Here is a 20,798-nt window from a genome sequence, read left to right as displayed (position 1 = left end):
GTATTTTGTAATTTTTTTTTTAGATGAACCTCAGTAGAGACTGAAAGAGGTGGACCTATTTAAACTAGGAAAGATAGCTGCCTCCCCTCAATCTCCAAACAAGCGAAGTGTTTGGTGAAGAGAAGAGCAGTAGTGCATCATTAGCATCAGTAATAGGTTTGTAATATTTGAATCCTTCCATTAGTATGGCCAGGAGCACTGGGTATCACTGGTTATGCTGTTTGGGAAAGATCCAGTCGATTTAAAACACATTGTCAGGAGTTGTGAAAGTAGAGTAAATCATGCTGCGGGGGGGTAGACTGGGGAACCCCTATCACTCTGTCCTGTTTTCTCATGAATTGGAGGCTCCCTAAGGGATTTTTGTTTTACCTCTGCGCTGAATGAAAGAGGGAGGATATAATTGCAGGAGGGAGAGCTGGTCCAGGACATTATTGCTGCAGGAAGTCCCCTGGGGCCACTAATAGCCAGAAACAGCCCTGGCTCCAGCTGTGCACCATCTCTGGAACGCAGGAATTTGTCACAGCACCATCGAGAGCTGCCAGCATTTTTTGTGATAACTACAGCTGCTGGGATACAGATAGATGTTATCTCCGTTCAGTGAAGTACACTTAGAGAGAAACGGGTCCTCTGTAATGGCAGAGTGTGGGGGAAAGAAAAGGCAGGCAAGTATTAGTTATCCCTTAGTTTGGATACCTTTATCCCTTTGCTTGCTACCTGGGCAAGCAAAACTGCCTGATTGCTCCTCAGCTTTGCAAGGCTGCAAGCCCTGAAGCCTGGAGGGAATTAGCAGTCCTGCCTGACTATGCTTTCTGGTTGTGTTTTTGGAGGCTGGGAGCTGAGGTGCTTTACAAAGTGTGATAATGTTATTTTTAGAGATTTGGCTCTCTTTGTTGCATCTGCTGATCTACAGCTCAATTATGGCAGCCCCAGCAGGAACACATATTTCAATAATATGTTCTCTGCCACTTTCTTTGACCTGCTAAATTGAATTGTAAATGGAGCATGTCACAACTCAGAAATCTCATTCATGGCCTTCTCTAACAAGGTGTGCAGAGAGTTATTAGCCTAGTCTTTCAATAATCAAATAAGATATGTCTGAGATGTGCAATGACTTACTTCAGGAAGCATCTGGTTAGCCATTGAAGCCTCAGCAGCCGGAATGGCAGGAATATTTTTTCTCCTTCAGACCTATTGTCTTCCTTGTTTAAAATTTATTTATTGGCAGATGCCTCTTATTAAAGACCACAGCGTGTTGCCTAGGAGTAGTGAATCAGCTAAAACCTTTGCAGTGTTTATGAAGTGGCCAGGCTGGCTCAAATTAGTTATGTTGACAGATGCGTCCTTCTAATCAGTCTGTCTCCTGCCTGGAGAGGGTACTAAGGAAAGATGGGGAAAAGAGAGAAAGTTGAGGATGAAGAGTAAGAAGCAAGAGCTGGAGAATGTGTTCAAGTGGCGTTTTGCACCAGATGTTCGTGCTCTTGGTTGTTAGATGGAGAGACGTTAGATGAAGCCTTTGGACAGGTTACAAAGTACTGCGAGAGCTGACTGTGCACTGTGGAGTCCTGCAGACTGCTGCCTGCTCTCTCTTGAGTTCAAGAATCTTAAATCCAACAGAGATGAAAGCCTGATCCCTCTGCAGCCTCTTTAAGGTGAGGGAATTGAAGCCTAGGCGCCTTGATTCTGTTCCCAATGTTCGTAAGGTCTGGTAGGTCAACATCTACGAGTAAAGTATATCGATTTGCTCACTTAAATGCCTCAAATCCTTGGAGTGCAAGGTACTTTCCCTTTGTTATATCCCTCTGCAATATGAGATTCAGCTATTGGATGTACTTTTGGCAGTGAAAGCTGATTGCATCCTGGGCTGTAATAGTGGCAGTGCAGCCAGCAGCAGGAGGGATGTAGGTTTTCCTCTCTGACACTTGAGAGATCACATCTGAGTACTAAGTCTGGTTTTGGGGGTCCCTAAAACCAAGGCAGGCAGTTAGACAGAAGCAAGGCCCGTGGAGCCACCAGACTGGTTGGAACTGGAGCCTGGGGCATATGAGGAGAGGCTGAGAGCTGGGGTTGTGCAACAGGAGAAGGGAAGGGGTGATCTTATTGCTCTCTGCAACTATCTAAAGAGCTGTAGAGAAGATGATGGCTCTTGGCAAGAGGCGATGGACACAAACTGCACCAAGGGAAATTCCAGTTATACAGTAGGAATGTTTCTCCCCATAAGGGTGGTCAAACCCTGGAGCAGGACCCAGAGCAGGGTGGGAATTTCCTTCCTTGGAGACATTCATACCTTGCTGGGATATTGCCCTGAGCAACCTGACCTGAGCTGGCCTTGCTTTGAGTGGGAGTTCAGAGCAGAGCCTGCCAGAGGCCCCTTGCGGCCTCAGTTATTTTATCTTTAAATGTTTATTGGGATCTGCATTTGATCTTTGACACTGTGATCAGAGCTAATGAGCTCAGAATCTACTGGGATGGAAAACTGTTCACATTTATAGTACACAAGTTGCTGTTTTAAGGATTATGCATTCACATACCATGAGTTATTAATGAAATTGTGTAACTTCACTGTAGGAACTGAAGTATTGTGCACATTGACAAAATGCTCCAGCTGATATTTGTTCTTGTTTATCCTCAGTTCCCGTTTCTAATGGGCACAGCTGGGAGATGTAGTCATCTTTCATCTTCAGAGATGATTTAATAACTTGCTTGAAGAAGACTTTCTTTTGTTTGTTCGAATGAGGTCCAATTGGGTAATCCGGAAATGAAGAATCATGCTGTCGATTTTTCTTTTGTATTCACTGGATAAATGTTAGCTTGCCTTCTTTCTGCTCTAAGTTAATACTGATAAATGCCTGCAGGAAATTGATTCTTGAAAATGTCAGAAAATAGTGTAGTGAAGGCTCATTAGTAAACTCTTCATTGTATCCGGGAGTGAATTTAAACGACCTGAAAACACACTTGAGTAATGGTGGTGCTCCAATTTGAGTCCAGCTCTTGTATTTGCTCTTGAAGTTGAGAGCAGTTATTTAGGGCTGTGTGGCCTTGATCCTTCAACGAAATCCATTCATTTGCTAAAGGCAGGTGCCTGAGCTCGTGGATATTTGGGTACACAGGGATGGTGTGCGCTGCAGGAAGATAAAATACCTTTTCTGTCTTGCTGCATTTGCAAGTTTGAGGGCCTGGCTGTACTGGGTGTCTCTGCTGTCTGAGCATAAAGCCTTCAGCACAGAGATTTACAGTGTCTTATGGGAAAATGATAAATATCTTCTGGTGGGGGAGAGGGAGATGAGATTCATCCGCAGGTTGCTTAGCTGCTTTGGTTCCTGTAGTTTAGCTCTTACGAAAGCTCTGCATTTAAACTGGTAGGTGCTTGCTTCTGGTGGGAAGGCTTCAATTTAAAAGGAGTGATGGGAGAAGGAGTGTTTAGCTCTGTAGTGATGGGGCCAAGAACAGATGAGGGATTCAGGGAGACTTTACCATAGCCTAAGGGAAGCCAGTGGGCATCTGGACATCTGATCTGTGTGGAGCTATGGAGGTACTAATATAACTTGTTTGAAGTTATTGCTTGCTCTAGTGGTTTTGATGTACTTCTAACAAAATTCAGTAGCCCAGATTTTCTCCTGGATGTGTGGTGGTTTAGCCCCCGCCGGGGTCTGAGACCACGCGGCCGCTACCCCTCCCCCACAAAGGGAGTGAAATACAAAGCCCCAAGACTGAAATAAGGAAAGGTTTAATACAACAATGCAATAGCAACACAACAAACAACAACAATAACAATAACAGTAATAGTGATAGCAATGAACAGAGCAAAATAGCTACCAAATACAGCAGTTTGAAGCACGATGTACAAAACCACGAGTGCACCGCGCTCCGCGCCAGGAAAATGTGACCTGCCAGGATGTGATGTCCGCATGGTATCTGAATAACCCGGCTAGAGCTCCCCCCCACTGCTGGGGAAACTTAACCCTATCCTGGTTAAACCAGGACAGGATGATATCCTTAGAATTGTAAGCAAATCTGGCCAGGGTGTATTAAATCAACCAAGCAATCTAAAATAGCTGTTGTCCAGAGACCCGAGTGCTGGCAGGGCAGAAGTGATGTAGGATGGTTTTGTCCAACTATAGATGTGACCTGTGATGGGGAGAAGACTGAAGCCAGCAGAGCATGGACTCAAGATTGAGTTGTGTACAAATAAAAAGCAAATGAGGTTGGTGGCCAGGGTTATGATAGCAGGCTGGCATTCAGAAGGCTGAGGTCTGTCCCTGTTACTTGCCCCTATCCTCAGCATGTCACATCACCCCTCCAGACCTCTGGGTTTTCCCCTTTGATTTTTTTCCATGTTGCCCAATTTGCAGCTGCAGTTGTTCCAGTAACATGACTGGCTGCATGGAACTGGAGAAAGATGCCCATGCTTGACTTATTTTTTTGTGTGTGTATGTGTGGTCAGATCCACGTGCTGTTGTTCTCTATCTGCTTATGTGTGTCCTGACCGATGTGCTGCCAGGTTCGGGGCGGGCTCAGTCTCTCTCCAGTTTCCTCTGACCAGAAATTCCAGCCTCAAGCTAAGAGGCCCTTCAGCAAGAAGTTACTTTAAAAATATTATATTTCTTATAAAAGGCTTCTGTCTTTCACAACTGGAATTTTTCTGACAAAAAAAGGAAAGGCAGGGGGGAGACATTGTCAAAGCTTCTTCCTGCTCTAGTTTGATTTTTATTTACTTATTTAATTATTTTTAATGAATGAACAGGAGGTTTATTGTGTTCAGGAGACAGAGAATGGGTAGGGCCTGCCATGAAGACTGAAAGCCATGACTTCCCGGAGGCACTTTGATTTGAACAAGAGCCTCCTTCATGTTGGATGACTGGCAATTCCAGAAACCAGTCTGTCCCTCTGATTGTTCTTCTGTTTCTAGCTGGGGAGTGCAAGCTATGCTGGGAGAGGCTCTCCAGCAGGCACATCTTCCACCTCACATGGCACACCATAGTCCTGGCTTGAATGGTTGTACTTGCAGAGATGCTGGAGGGAGCAGACTGAAAATTGAGACAGTTCAGCCCTCCTTGTACACGAAGTTCTCATGAAAATCCTCTCCGGTCATGGGGACTGGAGGTGGAACATTTCTATTAGTGTTGGCAGAAAGAGAGACCTATGGGTTGGATGGTGGGGAGATATTCACGCCATCTAGTCGTAGGTGTTGAAAGTGAGATGGTTTCAGAGGCTCTTTATATAGCCACCAAAGAGGGCCAGCTTCCTCCAGAGCAAATTTAGATCATTTAATCAAAACCTTTGTTTGGAACAAACCTCTGGTTGACTGTACACGGAAACCGCTATAGCCTTGCATATGCATAGATAATAATTCTTGTCCAGGGTAGCTATAGATAAATACACTCGCTATTTTTTCAGTGTGGAGTGACTTCCTTCCATGTTTTTTCAGTAGCTGGTTACATTAAAACAGGCTTAATGTCTCTGATCACAGAAACCTCTGACCAGAACACAGATCCTATCAGCAGGTGAAATGGAAAAATAATTTTAACTTGTTAGGTTGGATTACTCTGCACCACGTTTGTTATAGCTCAGTGTTAATGTGGAGAAGTGAGTCAGATGTTTTTATGGCTGTGGTTTGCACTGATTTTTTTCCAAACATGGGTCCATAGAGCACTCAGTTTTTTGGATTTGGAAAGCCAACTATTTTAAGAAGTTGTTTGAAAAAATACATATTTAAACAGAGGAAGGGGATCTCTGAACAGTTTTGGCAGAGTAAACCTTGGTTCTGCTTGAAGTAGCAATGAGGCAAGGGGGGAGTCTGCTCTGCCAATAACATTTAATGACGAGTGATTTCCTGGTGCAGTGTGAAATATAAATTAACAGCCAAGAGGAATGCAGAATTGAAAGGGAACTCAGTTTATCTACTTTCCTGAAATAATGAATCTAGCAATAAAAGATTCTTGGTTCAAAGCCAGAGTGCAGGGAAGTGAGTTGACATTTTTCTATTGATTTTAGTGGGCTCATCTGATCCTTTTTGCTGCCCTTCAGCCTCCCTGCTGTCATGCTGTTTTTCCGGCCGGTAGCAAGTGCTGCCTGTCTTTCCTGTCTTTGCTCTTCAGATGAAGGTTGAGTCTTTACATAGTGGTCTGTGGTGAAGGGTGCTTTTTTTTTTCCCTTGCTCTGTGGTTTTGGGTTTTTGGCTTCTTTTTGTAAATGATAGTTATCTTTCTTGATTTGAGGCCCTCCAGGCTAAGGGAGTTTTAACTCTGAAGGGAAACAATAGTTTAGTTTTCCCTTTTTTTTTTTCATTTTGCTGTTTGAGCCCCTCTGTCAAAGAACTGTCTTCTGTTTTATTAAATGCTGTTAAAAGTCCAAGGCACCTGTAGAGTCAACTCACTTGAATTGTGGATGCAGGTTCATTCTTGCTGCCTTTTAATCCCCCTTATGCTCTCTGTGAAAGGTTTTCATGGGGTGTTGTGAGAAAGAAAATTATGGTACCCCACTTGTGCTCATCTGACTTAGCAACCTGCTGTTTTGGGGAAGAAGTTTTCATTTGGTTTCAGTGGTGGCTTAGTGTAAAGTTGTTAATGTTTTCTGGCTTTTAGTCTTTTAAAGAGACTATCTTTTGATCAGGGAAAGAAATCTTTGTGCCTCTTCTCACTTCCAAGCAACCACAACCTCACCTCTATATTTAAGGCCCTTTAGGTGAAATCTTGCTTGCTGTGGTTTCAGCTGCTCTGTGACAGCTTTGGGGGCCTACTGCCACATAGGGTTTGATGTGAGCACTGGTGCAATCCTCACAGTTGGATGTGAATCAAAAGGGGGACTGTAAAAAAGTCTGTTTCCATCTGTGAGCTGCCATAATTAGCTATACTGGTATAAACTGGGGCAAGCTAGCAGCGGCATTTGACTTCCTTCACCAGAAAGCTTCTAGGGATGCACAAGTTGGAAGGGACCCAGCTTCGCCCACATTGATTGATTGATTGGGCTGTTGTTTGCAATGAGCTAATCCGTGTAGGAATGGAGCCTTAATCCATCCAGCACTGGCATTTCCTCTTACCCATTCACAGTTCAAAGCAGGCTTCTCACTTTCCAGTTCATTTTGAAATGCTTTGTTACTTCTGGGTGCCAGAGAGGATGCTGGAGGTGGGGGGTTTGCTTTAGAGGGGTTGCTGCAGTTTTATCCCAAGGCGAGGAGATGTAGGTGCATCTCAAGGATGCAAATCCTGCTGCTCACTTGGGATGAGCTGACAGAGGTCTCCAGCAACCACTGCAGGTGAAGAAGGGCGTTTCAGGACTGGTGTCAACTGGGGTGACTCCAGCAGCTTCAGTGAAGCAAAATGTTTATGCTCTGCTTCATCCATAGGCTGCCAGCAAATCAGCTGGATCTAGATCCAGCTTTTCTTGGCTTTAATGGAGCAGGTCTTGAGCTAAGAGTGTACTGTCCCTTCTGAAAATGCAGCTGCCTTCTCCTCCTCTAGCTGGGTGCAAAGAAAGAGCGAGGGGGGCAGCTTAGCTCATTGCACAGCATTTCAGTGATCTTTAGGAATACATGTGGTGGTAAATAAGCAATTTAATGTGGTCTCACATGTTGTACCCCTCTGCTTTGCCCGTATGCCCCAGTCAGAGCCTGGGACATGCTTTCTGATAGACCCAGCTTAATTATAAAAATATTTAAACCTCAGGAAGACAGGCACATGTAAATGCAGTGATAGTCACTTCTGATCACTGGAGTCTCACCATAGTCAATCTTGATATTAAGATCTTAAGATGAATGTTCCTTCTCTGTTCTAAGTCTAAATCACACTCTATTTAGATTCTGATGCTGTGCTGATCTCCTCTTTGGGAAGATGATGGTGAACTTGGTGATCTAAAGGCTTGTTAAAGGTTCAAGTAAATTTTCAAATTGGTATGGTTCTGGCTTCTCTACAACGGCACAGCGTTGAGTTGTTGACCCTGTAATTCAGCAGGGAGTAACTGTGGGAGACAAATGTGCGTTAGCTCTGGATGTGGCTAGTTTTGGCAGAGGATCACTTTCCTAGTGACAGCCAGGGAACCTTCTCTAAAGAAACTTTTTAAAAAGCATGGATTTGTTGGTTGAAGAATTTCTTTGGTTTACAAATGGTATCATACTAAGAGATGTCTTCCAGTGCATGTGTGATCAGCTAGAATGTAGAAATGGTGAGAAATCTCATCGCTTCTAATATAGCAAGTTTGACTAAATTGAAATAGTCCTTGTAGGAGGGGTAGGTGGGAGTGTGTATGTAGATGAACTTCGTAATATCTCCTACAGATCTTACAGGAAATAAAATTATCTTCCTGAGCATCTCTGCTTTCCTGTGCCACCGGTGCCAGGTGGTAAATAATGCTGAGACCATCTGGGTTGGGGATTTGCAGCAAAAGAGGCTGGTGAAGACTTCAGTTAACCAAAATGAATCCCCAGATTGGAAAATTGCTTCTGCACTATGAATTTCAGGGCTGTTTCAAGCAAGTAAGATTAAAACTTGCAGCACAAGTGCAGGTGAAACACATTGAGCTAATTTCACAGTTGAATCACAAACTGGCTCTTTCCGTGGCAAATTGCTTTAATTTCTTTTTTTGCCATCGTCCCTTACTTTGGAGTTGGTTATGCTCCCACCTGACATAGGGTTGGGATTAGAGATGCACAAAAGTGGTGGAAAATGTGGATGAAGAGAAGATTTTTTTGGTTTTTTTAAGGATTCTGTGATGTAAACAAATTTTAAAAATCACTAACCAACTGCAACGTGGTAACATGTCTCAGTTTTCATTTCCTTTTGGGGCTCTTCTGACTATGTCTAGATACTCTTGGAGTAAGAAATCTTATTCCCATTGCTAGAAGTGGCCCCACAGTAGGCCTGAGATCACAAGCACAGTGACATGTGTAAGATGCCCGCTTTTGAAAGTGCTTCTGCAGTGCAAAATCTTCAACCTGTGCCTGACTCTTTTTAATATTCTCACTTCAAAGTCAGTTTTCTTATTTTAGTTGATAGTTTCTCCATCCTTCTTTGGGCTGTGACCATCTCAGTGGGTGTCCTCTGCAAAGACTTCCTCCGTATTGCAGGTGGGTTTTTTTGAGGTTAACTGAGCGCATGATATGTGTCCTGTCTGGTCATTTAACTGGAGGAAAAAGGTGACTCTTCATTTATTGCTTTCCTTTAAAATTAAATATTGGTATAACAAGGTTAATACTGTTCTCTTCCATTCTGGAAGACATCATGGCTATGTCTGTATTAACGAGTAGTGTAGCCCAAGAGAAGAGGTTTGTGGAAGGAGGTGGTTGGTGCTGAGATCCTGACATCCATGGTCCAAACATTTTGGAAGCGGTGGTGTGGTCACTTAGGGCTAGCTCTAATCTGGTCTTGTGGACTGAGCGCCCATTGGTAGTTGAGGTGCATTGGGTTCACTCCTGGAGTGCATCTTGTGGTTGAGTTTCACCCAAAGCCCTTTAGTGATGTGAACCAGAGTACAGAAAGCAGGACAAAATGGTGAGCTACATCCAAAATGGATCCTGATAGGAATGAAGGTGCTAATGCAAATGTGTTTGGTCAAGTTCATTTGCAGGACAAGACCGAGCATGACAAGCTGAGCATGTTTAAGCTTAGTGCATGTAATTGGTAACTAGTGAGCATGTCTGTCTTATCCCAGTGTGAAGAGAGAGAAACTGAAAGGGAAGAGGGGAGGAGAAGGTTTTCTAGAACAACTGCCAAAAATGTCAGTGCTGACATTCTTATAAAATCTCATGGAGCTGAAAATACGGATGCTTTTTCAAGCACCTTCAAACTGTCTAGTGGTTCTGCCTGAGTTTCTGTAGGTGAAGTGGCACTGTTTCCTCCACCTACTTGTGGCTGTAATTGAGTGATCAGGATGAAATGATTTTAAGTCTTTATTTTTGGCAGTAGAGGCTCGAAGCTGTTGCATGTTGCAGATTTCACCTTGCTTTAAAGCATGCGGGAGCTTGAAAAGTAGGGACCTGTAAAGCTCTTCTGATGAGGGACTGTTGGAAGGAGGTTGTACGGGACCCAGGCTAAATCCAATATGTTGTGCATGTAGGTCAGATTCATCTAGGTTCAGGTTCTTGTTCAGTTTGTGCTGAATAGCATCAGTGGTGCTGGGAAGATGTTCCTTTTTCTTCTGAAAACCCACCCAGAACTCACTGGACTATCTCAACCCTTGAAGAATTTGGGGTTTCACAAAATCAGCCAGGCAAATCTACCTGGCAAGTGCACCATCAAGGACAAACCAAAAATAGCTTTTGGAGAGCTTGACACAAGCTATGCTACTTGCATGTAAATGAGGGGAAAAAAAAAATAAGAAAAGCACCCAAACGTGTTTTGAAACTTTTTCATTGGCCTGCTTATCAAATCAGTATCATCCAGTGCATAAATACTGGCCAAGCTTATCCCATAATGACCTTTAAAGAGCTGGAGTGTTATTTTTTTTTTTTGTAGCAATGTTGGTCCTCAGCACTTGAGATACTTTAAACCTCACTTGCCTTGCAAGAACCTGTCCAGTTAACGGATTCAGCAGTGTTGCTGATAGGTGCAAGAAGGTGTTAGACCCAAATGGAGAGGAAAAAGACCAGGAAACGATAGGGAAAGTGAGGTTTGAAAGCTCGGAGATCTGCAGACTGGAAGGCAGCCAGAAGAAAATAGTCATAGTCTTCTGAAAGGGTTAGCAATCGCTTCCTCTGGGGGAATTTTGGTGGGATGGAGTGAAGGTGTGAGTGGGTTTTGGTTTGGGTGTTTATATAACCCAGATGTTCCGTGGGTGGATTTTAATCTGAAACTTCTTGGATGGAAAGCATTGGCTTGGTTGTGCAGCAGTGGTTGGTGTGGAGGAGGTTCATCGTGGAGAGATGTTGTGGCCTTGCTGCTGCGTTTGGGACTGGGGAAGGCTGGTGTTGGCTACGGAGCTGACATAGATGCTGTGGCTGGCATCCTGCTACCAAAGGTGGGGTGTTTTGGGGGAAAACCCCTATTCCAGCCTCAGTGCTTTCCCTCCAGGATCTCCCCTGTGCATGTAGGTGCAGATATGTGCATGAAGTGGAGAGATTATAGTCTCTAAACTCATGGCAGAGCAGTTTTGCCATGTGGTTTTGAATATACTCAGTAGTTGCACTGCGGAAATCCCTTTGTACCTCTTTCTGGTCCCTTTTGCCCCATTTATCTGGAACACAAAACCCCTCATGGGACTTAGGTACCTGCTGCTACAGGGGTTTGATGGAAGCTGAGTTGAAAAAAATGTTTTAACCATAACCCCAGCCAAGAACTGGGAATGTCTAGCAGAAAACATAATTTTTGGCACAGCAAAAATTAAATAATTCCAACCCTTTTTATTGCTTTTTTTTTTTGGCACTTTTAATAAGATGGAGCATACAAGGAATAACTGTATCACAAGATTGGTATCCAGGGTGATGCATGATGGAAAATAATCAATACACAGTTAAGTAAATAGCTTCAGCCCTTAAGATGGAAAGGGAAGGCAAAGAATAGTAGTGTTTCTTTCATCACCAAAACAGTGTTTATATTGTTAAGTTATTTTGCATAATTGAAAAGCCATGAGACAGTTCACTAGAGAAAAGGGCATTTTCAAAGGAGATTAATGTTGTGCTCAGCGTCTAGAAGGAAATTATAGTAGTAGAGTTGCTCATACACTTTTTTTAATTTTCATCCCTTCTTGGTCATTCTGTGAAGAGAGGATTCATTTGAATATTTTCCATAAAGGATTTATTTCAGTATTTTGTTCCAAACAGACTGGATGAAATGGAAACATGTGTGGATTATTTAATGCCTGCAGAGTAAAACCAACAAGGAGCATGTGGAAATGGTGCTGATTAGGGACAGTTTTCTTGCCACACTGTTCTCTTCATGGATGTCCTTGTGGTTTAGGATTTAACCCATACTATTGGAGCAGGGCACTGAACAGATGTTTTAAGGATATTTTTTTTTTTAGGGGGGGTGTGGGTATTATTTGAAACATTCATCAAAACTCTTTCATCCGATGCTGGTGTGGTCTCTCCTCTTGCCATATTATTTGCAAAACATTTTCATGTGTGGTGGTGGTGGGAATAAATGTTGCGGATGGGTGGTTTGGCTCAGCAGGATCTGAGTGCCCTGGGGGAAGGAGTAAGCGCTCATATGTCTGTGTAGTAGTATCATCCCTAACCTGCTGTGTAGTCTTTGCTGTGTGATTACTACTCAGTCATTTAGGTTGAACCCATGGGAGAGTAAGATGCCAAGTTGCATCTCTTGCATGTGAATGGAAAAGTTAATTAAACAATTGTCTCAAAAAAACTTAAAAAAAAAAAACAACACCCAAAACAACCCACCAACAAAAACCCCAAAACTCCAACCAAACAAAAACTCAGCTCTGTAACCAGAAATGCTTCCTCATTGCACATGCCTTGAGAGCTGGAGAAATGCTGTCCCAGCCCTGCACAAGGTGGATCTACATAAATGACCCCTCTGCTCAGAGCTGGGGACCAGGGTTGCATCTCCCACCTCCCCCAGGGGAGAAAGGTCTGAAATCTGCCCTTGGAAATGTCTGCTTCATCCAATATCAGCAGCTTCTAGATGAGATGTGGGACAGGATGAGGCACTGGTCCTAGAATGCGATGGTATTAACGCTGACTTGTCTTTCCATCTGCAGTGGGAGCGTCTCTGGTTCCTCATCCTCACCTCGTCCTTCTTCCTGACCCTGATCTGGTTTTACTTCTGGTGGGAAGTTCACAATGACTACAATGAAATCAACTGGTGAGTAGAGCTTCCCCGTTGTGGAGGGGCAAACCGTTACCAAATTTGACGGCCATCATACACCCCTAAGAGCTGTTTGATGCTGGGTTGGATGCATTTGGGTCCTTCAGATGGACTTGCTAATGATAGTAAAGGGGAAACAAGGTGGGAGGTGAAGACTGAAGGAGAGCTGCTTCTGTCTGTCACAGAATCATCGAGGTTGGAAAAGACCTTGAAGATCCTCCAGTCCAACTATTAACCTCACACTGACTGTTCCCAACTCCACCATATCCCTAAGTGTTATGTCAATGCGACTCTTAAACCCCTCCAGGGATGGGGACTCCCCCCCTGCCCTGGGCAGCCCATTCCAACACCCAACAACCCCTTCTGGAAAGAAATCCTTCCTAAGAGCCAGTCTGACCCTGCCCTGGCGCAGCTTGAGGCCATTCCCTCTTGTCCTATCGCTTGTTACTTCGTTAAAGAGACTGTCTTCACTGATAGATGTAATGTGTCCTCACATCTCCATTGCATGGCTGTAATGGAGCTTGGGGTAGGTGTGTTCCCTGGTGAACAGCATGAGAAAACAAAGATGGTGCTGAGATCATGTAGAAGCTTTCTGGTTGTGTTTTGTTTGTTTGTTTCTATGGTTGGCTGGTGTTGGAAGTGGCTGAGCAATTTGGCTGCAACATTCCACAGAATATAAATGACAAAAAATCAGCCTGAAGCAGACATGGGTGTGGAAAATTTTGCAAAGTTGAAAGGAGTTGAAAACAAGCTTTCCAGTGGGATGTGCTGGGGAGTTTGGGGTGTTGCCAGCTCCTGCCAGTGCTGGAAATTATTCTGCCTTTTACTATCAGCAGAATCTTAAAACATTTTGACAGTACCTTGGGCTCTCTTCTAACCAAACTGCTTTGACATCATCTTCTTGTCAGAGATAATATGTGAACTGTATTTTAAAATGCAGTGGGTAGTTGATCCCTCAAATCACCTGCTTTAGATGCTGAGGTTGTGTGAGGGAGAGTGTTTACTAACTTCATGACGTGAACTGTCTCCTCCCAGGAGTGTGGTTTTTCTCTTTGCTCAGACCCATGCTCTGAGAACCCAAACCATAACCATTGTTTCTTGTTTATAATATTAGCATGAAAAAGGTATCTTTTTAAAGGTATTTTGGAACTCCTCTTTTTTTCAGGATATACCTTCAGTAAAGGATGTGAGTACTCCTAGTCTGCTCCAGTGCAAAGCCAAATCTGTCTTAACTCAAAGTTGAGAAAGGGCTAAAAAAAAATAATCACGGAGAGATGAGGCAAAGCCCTGGAAATGCTGTGAATGGCATTGCAGCTGCAGTGCTGCAACACTTTGGGTTCTCGAATATTCATACAGGAATGGGAGGAAATGTGCAGGTCTGCTCTGGATGCTTTAAAAAGCTCACAAGTGTCACCTGCAGATCAAAGCCCCTTCCCCTGCCATGCAACCCAGTGTGCCCAGGGTGCTAGAAGTGCTTCTGGATTGACAGCACTGGAAAAGCAAGCCCTCTTGTGCACAACAGTTGTGGAAGAGGCTCTCTGGATGCAAAATAACAGGGCTACATCTGTTCAAGCGCTGCCATTCAGCGCTGAAAATGGGTCAGTGCTTTGTATGTGCTGTAACCCCAATTAGATCCCTGCTCCGTGCACTGGCACTAGAGGTTGAGGAGAACGGCAGGGTTTCTGGAAAACAGCCTGAAATGCTGCGGAAAGCCTGGAAGGGAGGATGATAACATGGGGTGAGGCTTTAATTACAGCCATGCCGGTTCCAGGCAGAGAGGAAACAATTTCCACTGGGTCCGTTCAGGCCGAACCTGGCTCTCTTCCCTCGCAGCGCAGATGCGTGGGCTCCATTAAAAGAGAACAGTTTTCAGCCAGATGAGGTGGAAAGGAGATGAAACCATCATTTTGGTCCCAACGGGGCTGTGAGCCTGTTGCTGACAAGATACAGTGGGGTCCTGTCTCTTAGAAAACCCCATTTTTGCTGTTCCTTAGTGGCTATTACTTCTGGGCACTGTTGGGAGGGCAATATTGGGAGTCTGGGGCTGCTACCCAGGATTAGGCCTCCCTAAAGCAGAAGTCAAAAGACTCCAGGACATGCTTGGGAGGAGTCTCGGGTGGATCCTGGAGCAAAAATCTTCCTTTACAGGAGAAAACACATCTCGGGTATCTTCCTTGGAGGAGTCTAGGACTGCTACCCAGGATCTCATGTCCCTAAAATGAAGGTCAGAAGAGACTAGGAGATGCCTGGGAGTAGCTCTGGGTGGATCCTGGAGGTGAGAACTTTCACCAAAAGAGAAACAATATCTCTGGTAACTGCCTTGGAGTGTGGGCCTGCTACCTGAGATCTCAGGTCCCTAAAGCAGAGTCAGAAGATACCAGGAGATGCCTGGGAGGAGTCTTGGGTAGATCCTGGAGGTGACAGATTTCCCCTAAAGATAAAAAATATTTCAGGTGGCTACCTTGGCGGAGTCGTAAGGCTGCTACCTTTGGTGGACAATATTTCTTTGATACTTGTTCCTGTTGCCTCCCTCTCTGCTCCACTGATATATGTGCAAGCCGTGACCTCTCTCAGACTAGAGGAAGGACTCTTTGGGGCAAACACTGTCTTGGCACAGGACCTTAGTGCACCAAGCTACTGGCAGGGCCTCCCTGGAGGAACTGGGACAAAGAATTGTGGTCACATTGGTGTGATGAGCTGCTGAGCTTGCGCCCACCCTCCAAAACTCATGCTTGTGAAGTCTTCTTCCTCAAGTCACATGTAGCCGACCACATTGAACTACTTTGACCTGTTCTACCACAGCAGGTGAAGACTGGAAGCATCTGCCCAACCAGCCCCTCGGAGGAGGACTATTGCCAGCAGTAAACCAGGTTGACAACCCCAAGGATGAAGACTTCCCCATGTCTCTGGGACTTATTCCAGCATTGCACCATGCTCTGAGAGAAGACTTTCCAACCCAAACCTCTGAGGGCCATTTCCCCTTGTGACAGTGTCTGTCCCTCTTGAAGAGTTTGATTTCCTCATCTTCATAACTGTGTCAGACAGCATAGGCAGCAGTTAGATCATCTCATAGACTCGTCTCTGAGACTGAATAAGCCCAGCTTCCTCAAGCTTTCCTAGTAAACCCTTCCCCAGGTACCTCACCATCTTGGTTTGGTAGTTCTGCATTGGACCCCTTACACATCCTCCTTGAACGGAGGCCCAAATCAGGGCACTGTGGTGCTGGTGCAACCTCACCAGTGTGGAGCAGAAGGGGGAGAGCGACTTCCCTCGATCTGCTGGCAACACTCTCTTAATGCCACAGTTTGACTTACAGCGGTGGTGCCGCGTTGGCTCACTCGACCTCAAGTCCTCTGTAGCCCCAGGTCCTTCTTGGCAAGGTTATTAGCATGCTGATGTAGTTTCAACTAGAATAAGAAGTCTTTACAATGCGCTGCAATCCTTCTCTTTGTTCTTTTGGCCAAAATGGTACTTAGAACCTGAATTCTTTACGATGTTCTTAGTTTCTTAACCCAGATGTGCAGAGCTTTGCTAAATGATACTGAGCAGCTACCAGAAGTGGCTTCAGAGGTAAGCAGAAACCTACAGATGAGCATAGCAAATGCTACCTGCAGTTCAGGTAGCAAGTTTGGGCTCCAACAGGGGATTCGCCTATCTGTGTAAAACCACACTGACCTAATTAAATTGTGGCAGTGATAGGGTTTAACTACATAAAGGTGGGGTTTTGGCCTTTAAACTTGTAAAGGCTTAAGGGACTATTCTGGAATTGAAACAGGCTTTAGAAAGACAAGGAAAAATTATGGCCTAGCATGTATTGCTGCAGGCTTTTAACCTTTTACTGTGAGACTGAATATGCAGTGAGGTCCTTGTCAGTGAAAGGGCTTTGTGCCTCTTAAATTTAAGTAAATATTTTTTAATTTATTGCTTCAGGCATTTCCCTTTTTGTGTCTACACTTAATTGCATTATACTTCAGATCTCTAGTCTGCAAGTTATGTACTGCAACAGAAAGCTCACCATTGGTTAATGAAGGATGTGGGAAATGCTGTAATTTGTGAACCTGGCTGTGTTCCCTCTGGAGCAGGACTATAAATGCAAGTCTGTGGCAAATTTTTTCTTAGTTGTGGAGAAGGCTCATCTGGTTCATAACTACCATAGAAACAGCATTTTAAAACAGTTATTTGCACATCAAGTGAAGACCTGACACTATCAGGGGGCTACTTGAAGGGACATCAGAGCAAAAACTTGTGTACTGAAGCTGAGCTAAGAAAGCTCTTGGTGGTGGTATAAGCAAAGACTTCAGAGGAGCCCTCTTTTCTTTCTTCCCTCTTTTTTTACTAACAGCATGTCTGAATCCCTCCATATCCCTTTTGTTATGGGTCTTTGAATCCTTAAGCAGTACCTGGACATGGGTCGTGTTTGTTTGAGACCAGAGATTTGCTCTCCAGATTCTAAGTGGGAGCTTTTCTCCTGGATGGAATAGATGGGGCAGTTGCCAGACCAGAGTTTGTGGCTGACAAATGATGCTGGATTCGAGTGGTGGGGAAGAGGTTGAGTCTTTGACCTGCTTGCATGCAGCATTTATGTCTGTTGTAACCAAAAACCCAGTAGAAACACTGGGTGTTTACCTTGGCCAGTTCATTGAATGAGCTGATGAGTAGAGTTGAGGAAGGCTAGTGGGACCATTCAACCTGAGCACCACATTGTCAGATGTTGGGAAAGCCCAACATCTACTGTGTTCTGGGATCCTTTAATACAGTGAGATCTGGAGTCTCCACTCAGGTGTGTTCTGAACCTGGTTGCTCCTCTTCAGCAGGACTCAGTCCTGAGATTAGCAAGTCAGGATGGGCTTCATGCAGTCCTTGTGTTGAGGTGCACAGGAGATCACAGCAGCCAGGCACTGCTCCAGGGCTCGTGTTTCTGCTGGGCATCTGTGAGCAGTCCTGCTGCATCACCCACCCCATAACCACCTTGTCCTTGCTGTACTAGAGGATTTGCATGGAGATAAAGTTAGACTCAATCCAAGTCAACCTAGTGATGTTTTTTTCTGAAAATTCACTGGAAAAAGTTTTAATCCAGATCAGGCTTGAACTCTCAGGAGTTGCAAGAAAGGTTCTGGGATTTGGTTGCCCCTCTCCCGGTGTGGTGGGGCTTGGGTGCCCTTCTGTATTTCTGGCCAGGGAAAATAGTTGACTGAGTCTACCTTGTGTCTTGCTGTGGCTTTGCTGTAATGTGCTTTAGTGCCTCTTAACCCAACTTTAATAACTCTTGTCCAACTCTAGGACAGTTTCACTGGGAAGTATATTCCTATTTAAATGTAAATTTGACATTTGAGTCCCAATGTTTAGGCACAAGGGACAGTGCTGCTGCTGTGAATAAGTCTGCTTTGCCTAGTGCTCCTGTTCATAAAGCTTTCATTGCCCATTGGCTTTGTGAAAGTCATGAGGCAGGATGCTGAGCTGAATCTGCCTTCGGAAATACAGGCTTGGAAAGCTTGATAACTGAAAGTGGGGAGGATACCTGGATGAATAGAGGCGGGAACAAAAATCAGCTTCAGCAAGAGGATGGAGCCTACCTCTTTGCCTGTTGGTTGGAGAGGTAGTGGGGGAAGAGCACTGCAAGCCCAAAAGCTAAGGCAGGGCATGAACATGGGTTTCTCTGTTCCTAGAGCAGCGCTGTGACTATAGGAAAAATACTTGGCTTCTGTGCTTTTGTGCTGCTAAGTCTTGACAAGGTGGCAACTGTTCTGCATGTGTGCAGAGAAACTGGGAAATTCACTGGTGAGTGGTGGCCTAGAGGAACCAAACAAGCTGTTTTGGAGGTATACGCTTTGGAGATGTACCTGTAGGATGTCATCTATACCTCAGTACTACTCTAACCCTGTTTCAGTCCTAGCTCTGATCCTCCAGAGCATCAGGTCATTGCTGCTGCCTCTTGCCAAGGTTGGATCACAGAGCCTTTGAACGGCCCATCTCTTAGAGCTTTAAGGTAAATGGAAGGAGCAGGAGAAGGAAACCCACTGATCAAAAAACTCCTCCAGGCATCTTTTGGGCTGAGCAGATCCAACCCTTCAGTTAGTTGAAGATGAGACGGTCAAAAGAATGCAGTTCCTATAGCCAGCCAGAGACCCATTTTGGGAAGTCCTGAGCCCAATTCCTGACAGTCTTCATTCTTGCAGGATTGGATCTTCTCTACAGCCCACTGGAATAAGAGACACCATCTCCGATAGGTACAGAAGATGCAATTTCTTCCATCGCCTTGTCCCTCTGTAAAGAGTTTGCGCCTTGAGTATATAGGATATATTTACATTTAAGGAAGAAATTCTTCACTATGAGAGTGGTGAGGCCCTGGCACAGGTTGCCCAGAGAAGCTGTGGCTGCCCCCTCCCTGGAAGGGTTCAAGGCCAGGTTGGATGGGGCTTTGGGCAACCTGGGCTAGTAGAAAGTATCCCTGCCCATGACAGGGGGGTGGAACTAGATGATCTTTAAGGTCCCTTCCAACCCAAACCAGTCTATGATTGTATGATATAACACAGCTATGCACAACAACAGTCATTTTCTGTCCTTGATGCTATCTCTATACTGCAATTATTAGACTATGAACATGTGGGACAACACTGGATCTATTGTTTAGACAAACACCACCACATCTGGGGATACTTTTCTCTTGTTTGTGGGGAATATTTTTTCAGGAAACTCAAGCCCTGGTCCTGTATGATATTTTTTTCTCCCAATGTAACGTTGTTGCTGTTAGACATAATTGTCCAATTCGTCTTTGCAGAATTAATTTCCCATGAGGGATCAATGCACAAACACGGTTTTGTTTGACTTGTGCTTTTAGCTGCCTATCTCTTGTCTGTACAGTGGGAACAGAAAGACCCATTTTCTAAAGTTTTGTCTAATCTCAGTGAAGTTGCTGTGGTGTTGAATCTCTTCTTAATCTGTACTTCACTCTTATCTTTCAGGTTCTTATATAACCGAATGGGTTATTGGAGTGACTGGTCCATTCCAATACTTGTAACAACTGCTGCTGGCTTTACATACATTACAGTGTTATTGGTGAGTAGAATAAAACGCCATTTCCTAGAGGTTTGTGCATTTGGTTTAGGGCATGAACTTTGCAGTCCACCTACGACTTGAGCAATTTTCCTTTTAGAGGTGATTCCTCTCTCCCTCTTTCAGCCTTGTCTAAAATAAATTGAAAGTGAAAAATGCATGGTTTTTGACCTCAGATGATCAAGAGCAAAGACAGACCCTGATGCACTTGGCCTGAGTTGAAATACAGCTCTTGTTCTGCTTAGTATGGCCCAGCTTCCACTTCGGTGTATCTGCTAGTCACAAGTGCAAGTTGTTTCCCCTCCATCCCAGGGTGCTGAGACTTTCAAGTTGGTGTCCATTCAGGTAGCATGCTGGTACCTGGCCCCACGTCGGCACTGCTTCCTGCAGTCCTGGGCCGTGGACAGACTCTCAACTCCCTGCCTCTTAGAGGTCAAAGCCTTTCCCTCCACATCCTTGGCTCTGGCGGGGATCTGTTTGTACAACTGAGCTAGGTGGTGCCTGCTGGACCATCCTCATGTCAGCCCTGATTTGTGCCCTGGCCTGTTTGGTTATCTTTTTGGATGGTGGTGTGTTTCTGCATGTTCAAACACTTACAAGGTTGTGATGTGCCTGTGTCTGACTCTTTGATTTCTTCCTCCCAGATACTAGCACTATGTCACATAGCTGTGGGACAGCAAATGAACCTGCACTGGCTTCACAAGGTAAATGGCTTTTCTCAGCTTGGAAGTGAGCAAGATATCAATAAAACAGGACTCTAAGGAGCAGGTGGTGTATGTGGCACTCGCTGTCATGGGCTTTTTGGGAAGAGCATAAATTGTAGATGTCTGTGGTTCATGTGTCCTCATCTTAGAGGACTGAGCAAATTGCACAGTAGAGGCAGCCAAAGCCTGGGGACGAAGACTTTGGTGAAATGCTTTGGGGTGTCTGTTGACAAAAGGCCCACTTCTGGAGACTGAGAAACACCGGGTCATTAAAGCAGCCTGAGTTTAG

The 20,798-nt window shown here is 44.7% G+C and overlaps 1 protein-coding gene across 6 annotated transcripts in view; it reads left to right on the top strand.

The window, feature by feature from the left end:
- GDPD5 (glycerophosphodiester phosphodiesterase domain containing 5) overlaps positions 1-20,798 on the top strand; it is a 177,713-nt gene that overhangs the window by 111,760 nt on the left and 45,155 nt on the right. For all 6 annotated transcript variants that reach the window (XM_074816509.1, XM_074816511.1, XM_074816510.1 and 3 more), the window contains 3 exons: positions 12,646-12,749; positions 19,715-19,808; positions 20,450-20,509. In XM_074816509.1, coding sequence (XP_074672610.1) covers positions 12,646-12,749; positions 19,715-19,808; positions 20,450-20,509 — 258 coding nt within the window. The remainder of the gene's footprint in view (positions 1-12,645; positions 12,750-19,714; positions 19,809-20,449; positions 20,510-20,798) is intronic.

The sequence above is a fragment of the Strix aluco genome, chromosome 2 (assembly GCF_031877795.1).
Source record: "Strix aluco isolate bStrAlu1 chromosome 2, bStrAlu1.hap1, whole genome shotgun sequence".
In the NCBI taxonomy this organism is placed as follows: Eukaryota; Metazoa; Chordata; class Aves; order Strigiformes; family Strigidae; genus Strix; species Strix aluco.
Note: the sequence above shows the minus strand (reverse complement) of the source record. Positions and strands in the feature narration are given on the sequence as shown.